The sequence below is a fragment of the Chiloscyllium plagiosum genome, chromosome 7 (genome assembly GCF_004010195.1).
Source record: "Chiloscyllium plagiosum isolate BGI_BamShark_2017 chromosome 7, ASM401019v2, whole genome shotgun sequence".
NCBI lineage: Eukaryota > Metazoa > Chordata > Chondrichthyes > Orectolobiformes > Hemiscylliidae > Chiloscyllium > Chiloscyllium plagiosum.
The window spans coordinates 57054253-57070739 of NC_057716.1; the positions used below are offsets into that span (position 1 = coordinate 57054253).

The following is a 16487-nucleotide window of genomic DNA, read 5'->3' on the forward strand; positions in this document are numbered from 1 at the left end:
GCTTCCTGATGAAGGGCTTATGTCCGAAACATTGATTGTCCTGCTCCTCGGATGCTGCCTGACGTGCTGTGCTTTTCCAGCACCACACTCTCGACACTTCCTGTATCAGTACATCTGTCATTGCTGGTCAAAGTAAGGTAACTTTTGTTGGACACAGTTCAGAAAAGGTTCACTAGGCTGATCCCTGGTATGGAAGAAAATGCCTTAATGAGCAAAGGCTAAACAGGTTGGGATTGACCTCACTTGAATTTAGAAGAAGGAGAGGTGATCTTATTGAAACATAGAAATTCTTAAGGGAGCTTGACAGGGTAAATGCTGAGAGGATGTTTCCTGTCAAGGAAGAGTCTAGGACTGGAGAGCATAATCTCAGAATAAAAGGAAAATTTAAGACTGAGATATGGAGGAATTTCTTCATTGGGGTTTGAGAGTCTTTGGAACTACTTGCCCCAGAGAGCTGTGGGGACAGAGTATACTTAAGGCTGCGTTAGTTTCCTGATCAATAGTAGAATCAAAGATTACTGGGAATAGGTTAAAAAACAAACCAGTTTAAGTGAGGAATGTTGGATCAGCCATGATCCTATTGAATGGCAGAATAGGCTCAAGGGGTCGCACAGCCTAGTCCTGCTCCTATTTCTTATGGTCTTATGGCCTTGTGACTCCAAAGACTCTTTGCTCAGCTGAGCAACTCTGTGTCTTTTCCTGGTGATTAGAGGGGAAGTGGACACAGCTTCTTCAGCGTCTCTCATTTCTTCCTTTTCACTAGTGCCGCACTGTTCACCCAGTGTCACTTGATATAAGTATACAGTACACAAAGTCCTGTTGATGCGAGTTGATACACTGGTAAAGGGAGCGCTTTATGATGTGGCAATGCTGCCTCTAGTGACGTAGCTGTGCTTAGCCATTTATCATCCATGACTGACTCTGTGGACTGCACAAGAAGCAGATGTTGAGAATTAGCTGGTGGTTGTTGCACATTCTGCAGGGCTGGGACAGCCCAGTATAGCAGAGATTTTAGCACTTTCAGATAGGAAGGAGTGCACACTGACTCCTTCATGTACAGTTTTCAGCATCTTTTTTACCATCTCCTCCATATGTTCCTGTCTCTCTGTCCTTCACTTTGATCTGCAGTGTGGTGAACTGTCGCTGTTTCCTCCATGTCAGCCAATCTCTCAGTACAAACCCTCCCTCAAGAGTTACGATAAATCAAAGAGAGATGCTGACCTTTCTGATAAAAGCCAGTGACTAATTAACATAAACTGCATACATCAGAGCTGTCAGATTCTCAATAGAGCTGAGGCTGTGAGCATTGTTGAGAGGTCAGTAAGTACGGTGGGTTCACTTTTCTCTTGTTCAGTAGCAACATGCGTCCTCAGGCTCTTCAGCTAGTTTGTCTGCTCGAGGTTGTATACAGAGAGCCTTGTCATCAGGCTCTCAGATTTAAGTCACTTTACCAGAGCGCAGAAGGTCATTAAACATCTTGTGGCAGGCATCCACTTCCTCTGAATTATACTTTTGCTGCTTGCATTTTCAACTACTTTTGTTTGGATGGATGGTCTCCTCCTATCATCTTCCAGAAAGAGAATCTCCCTTCTTTCTTCAACAGCCTCTATTTGCATGGCAAGACCTCCATTTGTGAAATGAAAGGTGATCCTACCCTGGACACTTCTGCTTATTCGTCAGTTGCTGTAAGGCTTGCACACTGTTTCAATATGGCTGTCAATGGCAGATTAAGTGAGTGGGTAACACGTAGCAGATGGAGTATTATGTGAGTTATTGTGTACTTTGGTAATAAGAATAGAAAAATGGAATATCTTTTAAGTGTGACATTTTTAAATGTTGATCTTCCTAGATTTTGGCACACTTGTGTACGTTAACATATAAATCCAACCCAACAATTGTGCCAAAATTTCCTTTTTTGTACACGACCAACTGACCTGCATGGAATCCAAGTTGTGGGTCATTAGTTTAACCAACAGTTGAGAACTTTCAAATACACGAAAAAATGCCTCCATGAAGTTATTCAGATCATGACGATTTCCCTTTTATTGCCTTTGTAAAGGAAAAGGAATTCATCTTCTGTGACTATCCAATCTGCATCCCTCTTATTGTTTTGAATTAGGAATCACTTAAGCATTTAAGTGTGTCTCAACAAAGTCAGCATTTGTTATTCAACTTAGCAACCTGTTAATAATGTCAGGTTTAAAATAGTGGTGCTGTAAATCATGTTAGCTTGACAGTTTTTAGTTTGTCTTCTGGATCAAATATGCCTACATAACAATGTCAGAAGTAATTCATTGTGAAGAGCACTTTGAGATGTTTTAATGTGATAAGGAGCTATGTAAAAGCATATTGTCTTTTATGCTTTCCAATTCAATTTATTGACTTTGCAATAAATCACTAGTTCCTGATACAAATACATTACTAGCAATGCTTTCTTATTAAATATGAAACAAATATAACCGAAAAGAATTGAGTTCAGAAAGGTTCACATGAATGTTTTTTGTGTATCATTTATTTGTGTCTATGAAAATTATTTCCTTAGTTGATGTTAATAATTCACATGGTATGGCAACTGCTCTTTCCAAAACCGAAAGAAACTAGTGTTGTGAACACAGTCCAGGCCATGATGCAAACCATTCTCCCATCCATTGACTTCATGGGTACTTCCCGTTGCATTGGGAAAGCAACTAATGTAATCAAAGGCCCCTTCCACCCCCCCCCCCTTATATTTTCTTACACCCTCTTACATTGGGCAGGAGATATAAAAGTTTGTATACTGGTACAAACAGATTTAAGAACAGCTTCTTCCCAGCTGTCATTAGACTTTTGAATGGACCTCTTTGATGTTAATGTTGATCTCTCTCTGCATTTTCGACCACTGAAACATTGTAACCTGCACTCTGTTCTGTTACCCTGATGCATTTGCATAGTATGACCTGCCTGTAAAGCATGGAAGACAACACTTTTCACTGTAACTCAGTACATGCGACAGTGACAAATCAAATCAAATCAAACATAGAACTTGTTACTACAAATGTGTCAATGTTGCCTAATATGTCATTCCATGTGGAATTAATCCTTTTATCCCATTATCTCACAATACAACTTGCTTACATCTGTCTGACTGTACATTTTAAAAAAGTGACTGATCATTTCATATCACATTAAATAAATGTAATCTGATGTGTCACATCATCCAACAAAAAAAGATTGGGAGTGTACACCAATGTTGCTGCATTAGTCCATCCAAACATATGATCTGGTGAATCATTAATCACTAATGAACTGAATGTAAATATCTTTTTTATTTTATGTCTAATTACAAATGACATCACTTTGACCATGGTCTTTTTACTAGCACTGTAGCTGCTGTTGGCATAGCATCAGTTTCGACTTTGTTACTTTCTGCTTAAAATATCATACTTTTTTTTATTATACCCTCCCTTTCCACCAATAACAAAGTGATTAACAACATTTCTCTAGCATTAGCTGATCAATGTTTCCAATCATTTTTGTCATTTTTGTCCCAGTATAGCAAGCACACCTTCAGGAATCATTTCTTCTCCAGTGACCACAGATGGCCATCTGAAAGGTGACTGAAGATGCCATCCTAAATTTCCCTCTTCATCTATATATTGCCCCATAGTGGCATTATCCACAAACAAAAGAACAACTTTCATGTACATGCTGGCCATACCAACTGAATCCCTTTATTATCCATTTTAGATTTCAAAATTTGTGTCGTACTGTCCAACTGTCTCATCATTATTCAGTAATAGGTGATCAAGAAATGCTTGTAGTTCAACAGTAGCAAGACGTTGTTATCTAGCTCAGTGCCTGTGAGAAATTCCACATCTCGCCCTTACTTCCATTAATGATTTTCTCTTGTTCACACTGATAATATGCAACTTCACTGAGTTATGATGCCAACTGATTGTAGTTCTAGACAAGTCCTAGACATTCTTTTTTTCCTACTTTTGTTACAGAAACTCATGTTCAAACAACACCCCTATCTCAATGCTTTTGGTTTCTTGTTAAACTGACTCCTTACAGTTTTTGTCTCTGCAATTTGGTGGTGAGCCCTTTCCAAGTCTGCCGACATGAACTTTCCACAATCCTAAGAACCTGTGATTTCTCAGTTCTAATAACCTGCTGATTTCTAACCAAACCCTTTTGGAAGTTTCACCAATTTAACCTTTTCGTTGAGCAGACTTGTTCCCTGAAGTCTTGGAAGAGAAACTAACTTGCTTCTCAACTGAACTGTCAGCTAACTGAACAACACAAAAACTTGTTCAATCCTAGAATCTTTTAAAAAGAAACCTGCCATAAACCCAGAAGTATAAACTTCTTTCCATCATTAAGGCAAGGGGTCTGCATTGACCTACTTTCTGATAAATGGTAGATTTAGTCACTGTTCATACTTACATGTCTCTATTTTGAAATACAAATTCCAAAAATGATAATGAAGCTATATTATAGACCTTTCATTATAAATGTAATGCTTGTTTTGAGCCTAGTCTTTCAACTTTGTATCCAGCTTTTTACCAGATTTGTCTTATTTCATATTCACAGCAACATTCCCTGTGTAATTCACTTCCTCTGTTTGGAAACAGTTATGCCTTCATCACTCGTAGACAGTGCCCACTTTGCAAAGCTCTCAATCTCAACTCAGTATAAACTTTGCCAATTCCAGTACCACTTGACAACAAAAATTCCCGTCCATCTATTTTGCTGTATTTGCCCATTTCAATCAATTCCCCATTTGGTGCTGATTTCCTAGTCATCAAATTATTCCATGTCCTGTGCTTCTTACTATCTGTGAAATTACTTGCCGCATGCATTGTAGTATTGTAACTCTGGTCCTTTGTTTGTGCAGGACCTTTGGCTATCTCTTGCTCAGTGCCACCCCCTACTACCTTATAATTCTTGCCCTTAAGCTCCCTACTCGCCCTCTTTTCATTTTTAAAAGCCTCCATTAAAAGCCAATTGGTTTGGAAACTACTCCATCCTTTTTGTACTCTGTCTCAATGTAAAATCACATTGATTTCTTGCTCATTTTGGTCTTACAAACTTAAAGCTTGTATGAAAAGAGAGATATTTTGACAAAGTTGTTTGGCTTGTATTCATGACAAACCTTCAAGAATACCAAACTTTAAAAACGACACTATAATTTAAACAATGGATTAAAAGGTTCTGAGTGATCCCAAGTGCTCTAATCGCTACACTACAAACCAATTTTAAGGTAATCAGTCAAACTCATAGCATGGCTAATTACACTTGCTAAAAACGACCTACATTCGTTCAAGCCTTCCGTGCAAAGAAAATGAATGTATTTAAGCCTTGTACCTATTTGAATTACAAGAGAGCTTTGTAACCATAGTTTTCCACTGCTTTCCCCATGGCCAATCAGAGTCAATTTGCTGTCCAGTTAACACCCTTTTCTCTTAAAGTTTAAACTGTGAAATTTGGCATTGTTAAATTTGTACTGATGAGTGCAAGATGAAAAGCTTTGACAATATATCTCTTTTTAGCAATATATATCAGTTGTCGAGTGGCACCTCTGTTCATTTTGGATTTTCTCTAGTTGCAAAAGCTGGGGGTAGTGTTTCTTGACTCTGTTTCTCAGTTAAACCATGTAAAGAATTTGGAAACATACTATTTGGAAGTTTTACTTTTATTTATGGGTAAATAGAGTAATTGTATTTGGAATACAAGTGGATGTCAGGATCGGTCAGTTATGAGTGCTCCAAGACTTACTTTCATGCAATGAAAGCAAAATGTAGCTGACTTTATGCATGATTTGTGGGTGATGTGATCTAAAATCAAGGTTGTTGAAAACTTTGAATTTTCTTTTCGAAAATATTCAAAAATGTAATATTCCAATTTTATAAAAACATCAACAGTTTTTAGATAGTTTGCTTCATGTAGCAGAATATAAATGTTGACAGCTCAACAAAGCTTGTAAAATTTGATTTGGAATGCAGAAGCAGTTTAGTAATCTAGCCAACTACAAAATGAGATGTGATCATTTCTTCAGCAGATAAACGGTTGTGCATAATCTGTGCTTTCCATTTCCTTGTAGCATTATGCTACTAAAATATTGCAACATAATATATTCTGTGCATTTGTTTACTTAGATAAGTTTTGTATCTGCATTTTCATTTCAAACTTTCTTACTAAACCATGAGTAACAGGAGCAGGAGTATGCCATTTGGCTCCTCAAGTCTGTGCTGCCATTTAACACGATCATGGCTGGTCTACCCCTGGACTAAACTCCTCTTTCATGCCAGCTCTGCATGGCCCTCAACTCAGTGACATTTCAAAGATCTATTTGCTTCCTCCTTAAATACTTAGTGATCTAGCCTCCACAGCTGTCTAGGGTAGAGACTGCAGACATTCCTTTGCATTTCACTTTTAAATGAATGTCTCTTATTCCGTAACTATGTCCTCTGATTCGAAATTCCCCCACTGGTGAAAACATCATAACATCTACCCTGTCACGACCCCTCAAATTTTTATGGTTCAATTAGATAATTTCTCATTCTTCTAAACACCTAAGGAATAAAACTCTAACTTATTTAACTATTCTCAGTAAGTCAACCCCTTCATCCAAAGAATCAGCTTAATGAATCTCTTTTGAACAGCTTCCAGCGCCAGTAATGTTTTGTTTGTTAAATTTGACTGGCTTTGCAGCATTTGTGTGTCTTAGCGTAAGGCAATTCCTAAAGTTCCATGACGGGCAACTTGATAAAAGTCAAGCATTTGAATTTTTTGTCATGGTTTGTGATACATTGTTTTCATGTTTGGGGAAAATTTGTAATAATTTACATCATGCTTTATTCTTTCAGTTTATTTTCTGCCCGTTTCTGGTTTCTTTTTCAGAATATGTCTTGAAATTTGATTCTCACACTGATCTGCAAGATTTAAGTTATAAATATTTAATACATTTCAAATAATGTTTTTGTAGCCATCATTGAAATCCAGTCTGTTCTTCCATTCAGTGCTGTGTGCAGTAGGAAATGCTTAATCTACAAGGGACTGTGGAAAAATTAAAAACTCTCTTTATGATGTCAACTAACAGCATGAAAAACACTATTAACAGAGTTTGTTTTCAAAGGAAATGTTTGCATGAACAATTAAAAATATAATGTCATGGGGTTTTTTGGCGATTCTTAAATGCAGGATAGAAGACTTGACATCTTGGAACCAGTTTATCATCTTTATTTAGAGAAACCATAATGCATTGGGCTGGCGGATTTGGCATTTGAAAATACTATTCTAACGCAGTAAGGAATATTCTAACGCAGTTGAGTGTTCTGGTTGATTGCTGTTGAGAGTATATTAGATACTACCTTCTCACTGAACTGTGACGTTGCTAATTCAAGAAAGTTTTATTGTGACACGGCAGCTAGAAGTCTCTAAAGTGAGTTACCCTGGATTTACCAACAGAGCTGGGCTTTGTCCAGTAATCAGTGCTTTATTAGCTGTAATTTCCTGGGCCATTAAAGGATATCCAGTTGTCAATTCCATGTAAAAAGAGAATAATGTGATGGGCTACCAAAATATTGGAGAGTGCCCTTTAGAAGCATTCAATCTCACTTTTATTCTTTGGGACTGGGGCAACAAGTAAACCAGAAAGTATTTGGGCCACTTGAGTTCACTATCTGGTAAAAAACACTCGATTGTTCATAGAAGAAACAATAAATCACTTTAGGGAGGAACAGAAGAACTCCTTGAGTTTGGAGAGAGGTGAATTTGACTGCTCAGTTTGTGTCATAGGGAGAGGAACCTCAAAGAAATGTTTCTCTGTCCACTGTAGGCAGCTAGTATTATATGCCACCCTCTCACTCCAGAACTACAAATCAGCAAAACAAGATCTTCATTAATCTGACAAAGCTACAAGGTAGCACAGCGACCATTATTCCTTTTATTCTTTGAGCACTCTAGGCTTTGAGCCTAACTCTAACTCTAATCCTATTACAATTGCCCTGAAATGTAGGTATAACAGATAAACATAACACTAAGAGATGGAGGAGATAGCACTTCCCCACATCTGTTCACAATAGACAAAGTTCTAAGGCAGCAAGCTCATTTTAGGGAACATCTCCGAGACACCCACACCAATCAACCAAATCGCCCTGTGGCTCAACATTTCAACTCCCCTTATTACAATTGCCCTGAAATGTAGGTATAACAGGTAAACATAACACTAAGAGATGGAGGAGATAGCACTTCCCCACATCTGTTCACAATAGACAAAGTTCTAAGGCAGCAAGCTCATATCTTCAAAACTGAAAATATTAAGGATAGCGTTCGATTTGATTTGCACCTGGACAGCACTTGCTGTCAAACAACAATTACAGAAACAACCAATTTAAGATTATCAGTGAGACTTGCTATTAGTGAGACTTGCAGTGAGGCTTATTTATGCTAGCTAGAAGCTTCATGTATTTCTACTCAGGAGCCTGTCCTCTGTGGGAAAAGGAATATATTCAACAAGCTGGCTCACACAAACTTCTCAAGGCGAGTTAGGGATTGGGAACAAATGCTAGGAAGGCAAGAAATGCTTGCATTCCAAGATCAAATTAAAAAACTTTGGCAATGATGCCAGGCTGTTTGACATTGGCTCCAGAGGGCTAGTCAGCAACAGCTGCCTCCTGGAGAAATGCCACAACAAAAAGGATCACCTCAGTTCTACAAGAATTTTGGAAAAGTAAGAACTGGCCACCTCTAGCAATGTAAAGCTCTATGAATTGAAGGAAGATATAATGATAGGAAGTGTTAGCTTGTACTTACTTTGGAGTTTGTATTATAGGAGAATGTTGTATTGCTGAATTAATATGCAAATGGAAATGTTCAGAAAAGGGTGGCACTGGTGACTATTGGTATGGTCAAATAAAGAATATGAGGGCTGATTTAAAAAAAAAATACTTCACAGTATGTGAGCTTCGATGGCTAAGCCAGTAGCAGTTGCTATACATCCTTAATTGCCCTTTGGGGTAGCTCGTGACTCAACTGTTAGCACTGCTGCCTCACAGTACCAGGGACCTGGGTTCGATTCCAGCCTCAGGTGACTTTCTGTCTGTGTGGAGCTTGCACATTCTTTCTGTCTGTGTGGGTTTCCTCCAGGTGCTCTGGTTTCCTTCTACAATCCAAAAATGTGCAGGTTGGGTGAATTAGCCATGCTAAATTGCCCACAGTGTTCAGGGATGTATAGGTGCATGAGTCAGGGGTAAATGTAGGGGAATGGGCCTGGGTGGGATACTCTTCGGAGGGTCGGTGTGGACTTGTTGGGCCGAAGGTGATGGCACTCTCTGTGAACTGCTGCAGTCCATGTGTTGGAGAGACACTGCCAGTAATGTTAGGAAGTGAGTTCCAGGACTTTGATCCAACAATAGTGAAGGAACAGTGATAGTTTCAAGTCAGGATGGTGTGTGGCTTGAATGGAAACTCGGAGTTGGTGATAGCCCTGTGCATCTGCAGCCCTTGTGCATCTAGGTGGTGGACGGTGTTGGTTTGGTAAGCTCCATTGAAGGGGCGTTGGTAAGTTGATGTAGTGCATTCTCTAAATAGTAGAGTTCTGCTCCAAGTTTGAGCTTAAATTGAAAAGTATTTCAGTAATTTTAAAATGGGGTGAAATAGCTACGGGATCAGTCCAAATTTGTTACAGAGTTTGCAAACTATCTGTCTTCAGCCTGAAATCAGTAGAGTTTATGGCAAGAAGTGAAGACAATGACTTTGATATCCCAAGAGTTTAATTCATTAAAGTACCAGATTTACTGAATTCAGTTTCCCAATTATTGAGAGCTTGTCATCAAGGAAGTTGATCTAGGTACATAATTATTGAGTCATCAAGGACACTAGTATCCATGCCCGTACAAAACTGAGGAGAGAGATTCATTGTGCCTCCCTAAAATTATCTTAAACTGTTAAAGGTTGATGAAGGTAATCAAAATATTTTATGTCCCAGTACAAAATGTGTAATGGTGCAAATCAAAGCATTCAGTTTCTGAAGCAGAGATGGCATCCAGACTGAAGCATTTCCATTCTAAGGACAGGGAATTAAATTGTATACTGGATTTGTCTGTCTTCCTTGAAGTTTCTCACAACTTACTTACTAAAAAAAAATCTTGATAGAGAATGGTCACTACACAATAACCTTTGGTCATGATCTGTTGCTATGCACAGTAAGAAGAGGAGATGTACTTGCAGCTTGGAGTGGCATTCGTCCGCTGGTATCTGATCCCAACTCAAAGAATACCCAGTCTATCTCTCGCAATCATGTTGTGACAGTGACTGACAGCAGACTGGTGACTATTGCAGGTATTATTTGAATCCACAGTACTTTGATTTTATTATTGGTTGAAGTCAATAAATATGAATTTTTCAAGCCAGTTTTGAAATTGTTGAACTGCACAATTCCTTTCTTCATTTACATTTAGCTTCCCCTTACATTTATCTAACATGTGACATATCAATCTTCATATTTTTCAATGCATTGTTTCTCTTTTATTTACTCCTTTTTATTAGCAAAGAACATTTAATTTTATGAATTGCCATATGTTTCAAGTTATAGACAAAGGGAATGCATGGAATAATGCAAAATAAATATAGAGATCTTCGTGTATGGAAATTGGCTTGGGTTTAATCAGGAATAAGGAAGAGTGGTTAGCAGCATAATGTATATTAGTGAGTACAGGAAAAAGAGAAATAATAGATGTCTAATGATCACACAAAAAAGATGAGAAGGATGCTGCCTGCTAATACCTGATGACCTGCTTAGTGAGAAAAGTAGCAATTCTGTTGTCTCTGACAAAATGGAGTTACAGCTCCACAAATGTATTTTATAGGTGGTAAATGGACCACTTATCGTAAAATGGCAGAAGACACGATAGATGTTGCTGTCAAAGCTTGTAACCTGGATTTTGCAGAACCATGCAAGACAGTTGGACTTCTACTGGAAGGATCCCATAAGTGGACTCCTACTCTTTACATTACTTTGGTACAATACTATGGTCTAGGATCTGAGGTAAGCAATGTCAAGTGGTTAATGAATTAACAACTTAGTTGGTTTTAAACAAAAGACCCTTTTCTGCTGACTTTACAAAATGCAGCACTGAAGGGTAAAGTAAACTTTTCTTAAGTAGTGTCATTTGGAATTCTTGAATAATTTGCTAATCCATCTATTTCAGCTGTCTGATGCATCTCAGATGGAGTCGTAGAGCTGAATCTTTTTTTGGCTAAATTTAAATTAATTAGAGTTTATTGGAGGCTTCTTGCTGCCAAACCTAGCAAGTGTTTTCGCCGTATCTTACTAAACTGGACTCATTAATTACCTACCCTGTCCTATGATGTATCTCTCATCCGATTTGGCCTCGTCTTACCATGCATCCTTCCCACAATAATTCGCCACTCAGTAACTATCTGCTGAAACACTGTCATCTCTTCTGCCAACATCAGTTTTGAAAGACCACAGTGCACTTGGACAAGTGTTACAATCTGGTGTTGTTCCTCACTAGCAGTGTAATCACACAACTGCCACAAAGCCATGCTGCCCATGGCATGTAGGCAAAATGGGTGTCACTCCTTTGCACATAGAATGCTGTACTTCACTCTTGTCACTGTTTAACTACCAGGTCATCACTTTATCTGTCAATAACTGTATCCCATACGAATACCCTCTGAGTCACTGTTACTTTTTCCCATTATCCTCTGTAGCCCTGTAGTTTGTCATCGTTCATAGAAACATAGAAAATAGGAACTGGAGTAGGCCATTTGGCCCTTCGAGCCTGCATTGCCATTCAATATGATCGTGGCTGATCATGCAATTCCAAACCCTCTTTCCACTTTCTAAGACTAATATCTAACTCCTCCTTGAAAATATGCAATGCTTTGACCTCAATGTGGCACAAACTTCCACTGACCAACCACTCTCTGGGTAAGAAATTTCTCCATATGTCATTCTTAAATAACTTACCCTGTATCCTTAGACTGTGATCCCAGCTCAGGATCCCATCATCACCAGAAACATCCTTCCTACACTTATTCTGTGTAGTCCTGTTCAAATTTTAAAAGTTTCTGTGAGATCCTCCCCTTATTCTTCTAAACTCTCGTGAATATAGTTACAACTCATCCAATCTCTCTTCATACATCGTCCTCCCATCGCAGAAATCAGTCTGATAGACATTTGTTTCACTCCTTCCATAGCCAGACCATCCTTCCTCAGATAAAGCAACTAAAGTACACAATACTCTAGGTGTGGACTTACCTAGGTCCTGCACATTTGCAGCAAGACATCCCTACTTGTGTATTCGAAAGCCAGGTGAGGGGGAGCATCACACAGGAAAACAATCACACTGTTAAAAAAACAAATGTGAGCCTTTATTTACAGAAAAGAAAAAGGAATTGAAATGAAGCTAACAGATTTTGAACTTTGCCCCATAATGGCAACCAGATTTGGTCATCATGACAGAATAACAGAGAAAGATTGTAAGTTGCATACAGTTGAAATTTTCTCTGGCTCGTAGTCCTGGGCACATCTGAATTCTGACATGGACAACGGCAACTTTCTTTTCACCCCAGAGTCCTTGTCTTCATTGTCAGACTGTTGCCCTTGCCCCAGATTTTCTGCATCCAGCACATTGTCTCATTGCCTACTCCAATTGTGCAGAGCACAATCATTAGGATGGTGTGGCACACCTTGTCCAGACAGAACTGGAACCTTGTGCATCAGCATAATGTGTGCAATCATGAAAGTCAGCAAAGAGACACTATTCAAGCTGTTATTTAAAAAAATAATTAAGTTAAACATTACATAAATCATGTAAATCCAGAGGTCCTTTAGAAAATGTTTGCACATCCTAGTTCATCTCCAAGAAACATTGCTTCTTGTTAAAATCTTAAATTTTATCAGAGGCAGAGCTTTTCATTTTTTTGTCTCTTTGTCATATCCTCCACACGCATGCACACATATCTATAATATAGAAAAGCTGGTTGAAGCATGCATGTGTGTGGAAAGAAGAAAAATTATATAAGCAATAATTTCCACTGTAATTGTCCAGCAAGACAAAAATGTTTCAGTAAAATTATAGTACAATCACAAAGTGGCAGCATATCTGTCTCCTCAATTAACTACTTTTAATTAGCCCCACTCCACATATTTCTCATAAACCTCTACAAAGAAAAGGTTCCTTAAATGCCTATGGATATTTGATTGCAGCTTGAAATCTCCATCATAATCTCCCTCATAACATACTCTCTCTATCTCTCTTTCTCTCAAGTATACTCATTCAATCCCTCTCATATATGATGTTCCATTCACATATTCTCTTTCTCCCTCCCCTTTCTCATATAGTTTCTCAAACGAGCACTTTTCTTTTTCTTTTATACTCTTTGACCCTGTCACTCACTCACTCTCTCTTACTCTCAAGTTTTTCTCACATTCATTCTCTTTCCCTACGACACATTCTAAGTCACATTTTGACTTACAATCTCACTCAGTCACATGTGCAATTCCTCACACAATCTTTCACAAATTCCCACACCCAATCTCACTCACAATCTCACATTGTTGCTCACATACTCTATATGCTCCCACAAAACATTGTTCACAAGTATGTATGTTTGTTACTTATTTAGAATCAGAACCTCAGGGAAAAGAAAGCTCCAGAACCACATAGCATTAAGTAGAATGTCCCAGATAATTGTTGTGTGAATATGAAAGAATTTTGTGAACAAAAGACACTTAACACAAAAATACATTGTACATTTTAACTGTTTTTTACAATAACGCTCTCATTCTTTAGGTTGCACAACATCTTGCTTCTACTTATGGGGACAAAGCATTTCAGGTTGCCAGATTGGCTCAAGTTACTGGAAAGAGGTGGCCTATAGTTGGCAAGCGTTTGGTGGCTGAGTTCCCATATATTGAAGCAGAGGTATGAAATATTATTTTGCTAATGTTCACATTGATTAATGAATAGATTTGAAATAACCCTTGATAACTGTACAACAATCACCCCATGACTGCACACTGTCCCTTTTTCTGCGTGGGTTTCCACCGGGTGCTCCGGTTTCCTCCCACAATCACAAAGGTGTCCAGATTAGGTGAATTGGCCATGCTAAATTGCCCATAGTGTTCAGGGATATATAGGTTAGGGGTATTAGTTGGGGGTAAACATATGGTGGGGCAATGGGTCAGGGTGGGTTGCTCTTCGGAGGGTCAATGTGGACTTGTTGGGCCGAAGGGCCTGTTTCCACACTGTGGGGATTCTATGATTCTATGATTCTAATTAAGAGAGGGCTCTTATTTAGAGATGTGATTACTGAGATATGTAAAATCTCGAGTAGTTTTCTCATTGAAGCAGTGAAGTTCTGAGCAGACCAGAAATTGGAGCATTCATCAGGGGCATGTCATTCTAAACATCCAATGTCGTCCAATGGAATTGACTGTCGCAAAAGACACACACACCTCCAAAGTGGTGCATCAAGATGATTGACACAGTGTGGCAAAATGTTTAACAGTTACATCAGGCTTGCACTCTAGCTTGGTTAGGGTTGCATCATTTGCCAAATTAGAACACGGTTGAGTTCACAGACTTCAAAGTTCGGGTTTTGTCGAAGTACTGACTTTGAAACAACTGGAAAAAATGTTGCCATCTATGGAATCAGGAACAATTAAGAAACTGCTTTTCACCCTTTTCAGGTGTTGTCAGGAGATAGAATGGCATGACCATGGATTTTAGACGTACTTTTTGTGTGGGCCTTCGATCAGAGTGCCCCATGCTCAAGGACAATATACCCAACACAGTAAACCCTGATTGAAGGCTCCCCAAAATCTCAAAGAATAGTTTTAGGTCCTTTGCTTGGATTGCAGGCTTTGGCGCCCCATAACATTATGAGGATGTACTTGCTCTCATTTATCTGCCTACCCTGCCCTGGCAATAACTGTAAGAAGCAGACAGGTGAGACGTAGGGCAGTCCTCCCATTCTTACCCCACTTGGCTAACTAACGACCACTTCCCACCCAGCCACAATATTTAGGTCATGAGGAGGTGGTCACAGTTTGAGTGTGCCTGACAAGTTAATTCTGCTTGGGCCTTGGTTGAAAACTGGGTGGCAGCCCACCAATCTCAGTGGTGGAGGGGGTCTTTGAGAATTGCCAACCAGTCAGATTGGCAGCAGCTTTCTGAGACAGGACTTCCTCTCCAGATGGGAACTGACAACCCACCTTCAACCAATTGATCATACACACAGCTATGAATGGCATTGTTTTTATTCCACCAAAGGTTGTGTTTGGCTTTTTTGATAGTGCAGCGCCCTACATTCCTGGCCTTGCTCTGCCGTGTGTACCTTTTCGGTTCTTCAATTTTGTCCAATCGCTTTTACTGAAAAACATTACATTTTACATCTCTGCATAAAAATTTAACACTTAACTAATAGAAACTAATTCAGCTCCTTCAATGGCAATCTGTGAAGGGAATCTAACCAACAGGATAGATAAAGGGAACTAATAATGTACTTGGGATTTCCAAAAGGCATTTAACAAAATACTGTACGAAACAGCAACACAAAAGATGAGGGCTTAGGTGAAATATTAGCACAGAGAGAGGATTGATTAATGAACAGGAAGGATAAAGAGGATTTTCAAGCAACAGGCTTTTCTACTGGAGTTCAGCATGCATCAAGGCTAACCTTACCCTTCTCCCTGCCACTTTCTCAAACCAGCAGTGTAAGGTCATCAATAGAATGCCAGGTGGAGATGTAGGAAAAGTTTTAATGTCTCTCGAATCTAAAATAAAATTCAGTGCCTTCTGTGTAGGTCAAATATGCTATGAAAGAGTATGCATGTAGAGCTATTGATATCCTCGCCCGCCGTACACGTCTTGCATTTGTGAACGTGCAGGCTGCTGAAGAGGCCCTTCCACGCATCATAGAAATAATGGCTGGAGAATTAAACTGGAGTGAGAAACGGATGCAGGTAAACTACTTCATATTTTAATTTGTAAATTCTGTATTATTAGATGACTGTAGCCAAACAAAATGCTAATAATTTCAGATGACACCCATAGATTTCTTTTGCATTGTTCCTTCATTATTTACAGCAAGCTGAATATAATAACTGCATCCACACAAACCAAATATCTGCCCTTCTGAATATTTGCTGTAAAGAAGCCCTTGTTTTATTAAATGAATTATGGATTTGAAAATAAATAGGAGAGCCTATATCAATACACTTTTAATAATAGTTTTATTCAAAGTAGGTCTAAATCCATTGAATCAAATGAACCAAGTGGGAATTTCAGTGCTGGGTTGCAACAGTTAGGAATTGACTGACTGGACTTTTCTTCATTGAAATTGACCTGACTATGTGGAAATAATGGTTCTATTATCTGCAGAAAAAGTTTGTTTAATGGATTTTTTTCTTGAATTATCCTGAAGATACAGGATTTCTTTTAATGGGAAAACAAACTAAGGAAATACAGATA

At 38.7% G+C, this 16487-nt stretch overlaps 1 protein-coding gene across 4 annotated transcripts in view; it reads left to right on the forward strand.

The window, feature by feature from the left end:
• Positions 1 to 16487, forward strand: part of gpd2 (glycerol-3-phosphate dehydrogenase 2 (mitochondrial)) — a 128024-nt gene that overhangs the window by 91396 nt on the left and 20141 nt on the right. For all 4 annotated transcript variants that reach the window (XM_043693788.1, XM_043693790.1, XM_043693789.1 and 1 more), the window contains 4 exons: positions 10189 to 10323; positions 10851 to 11029; positions 13806 to 13937; positions 15821 to 15979. In XM_043693788.1, the coding sequence (XP_043549723.1) occupies positions 10189 to 10323; positions 10851 to 11029; positions 13806 to 13937; positions 15821 to 15979 (605 nt within the window). The remainder of the gene's footprint in view (positions 1 to 10188; positions 10324 to 10850; positions 11030 to 13805; positions 13938 to 15820; positions 15980 to 16487) is intronic.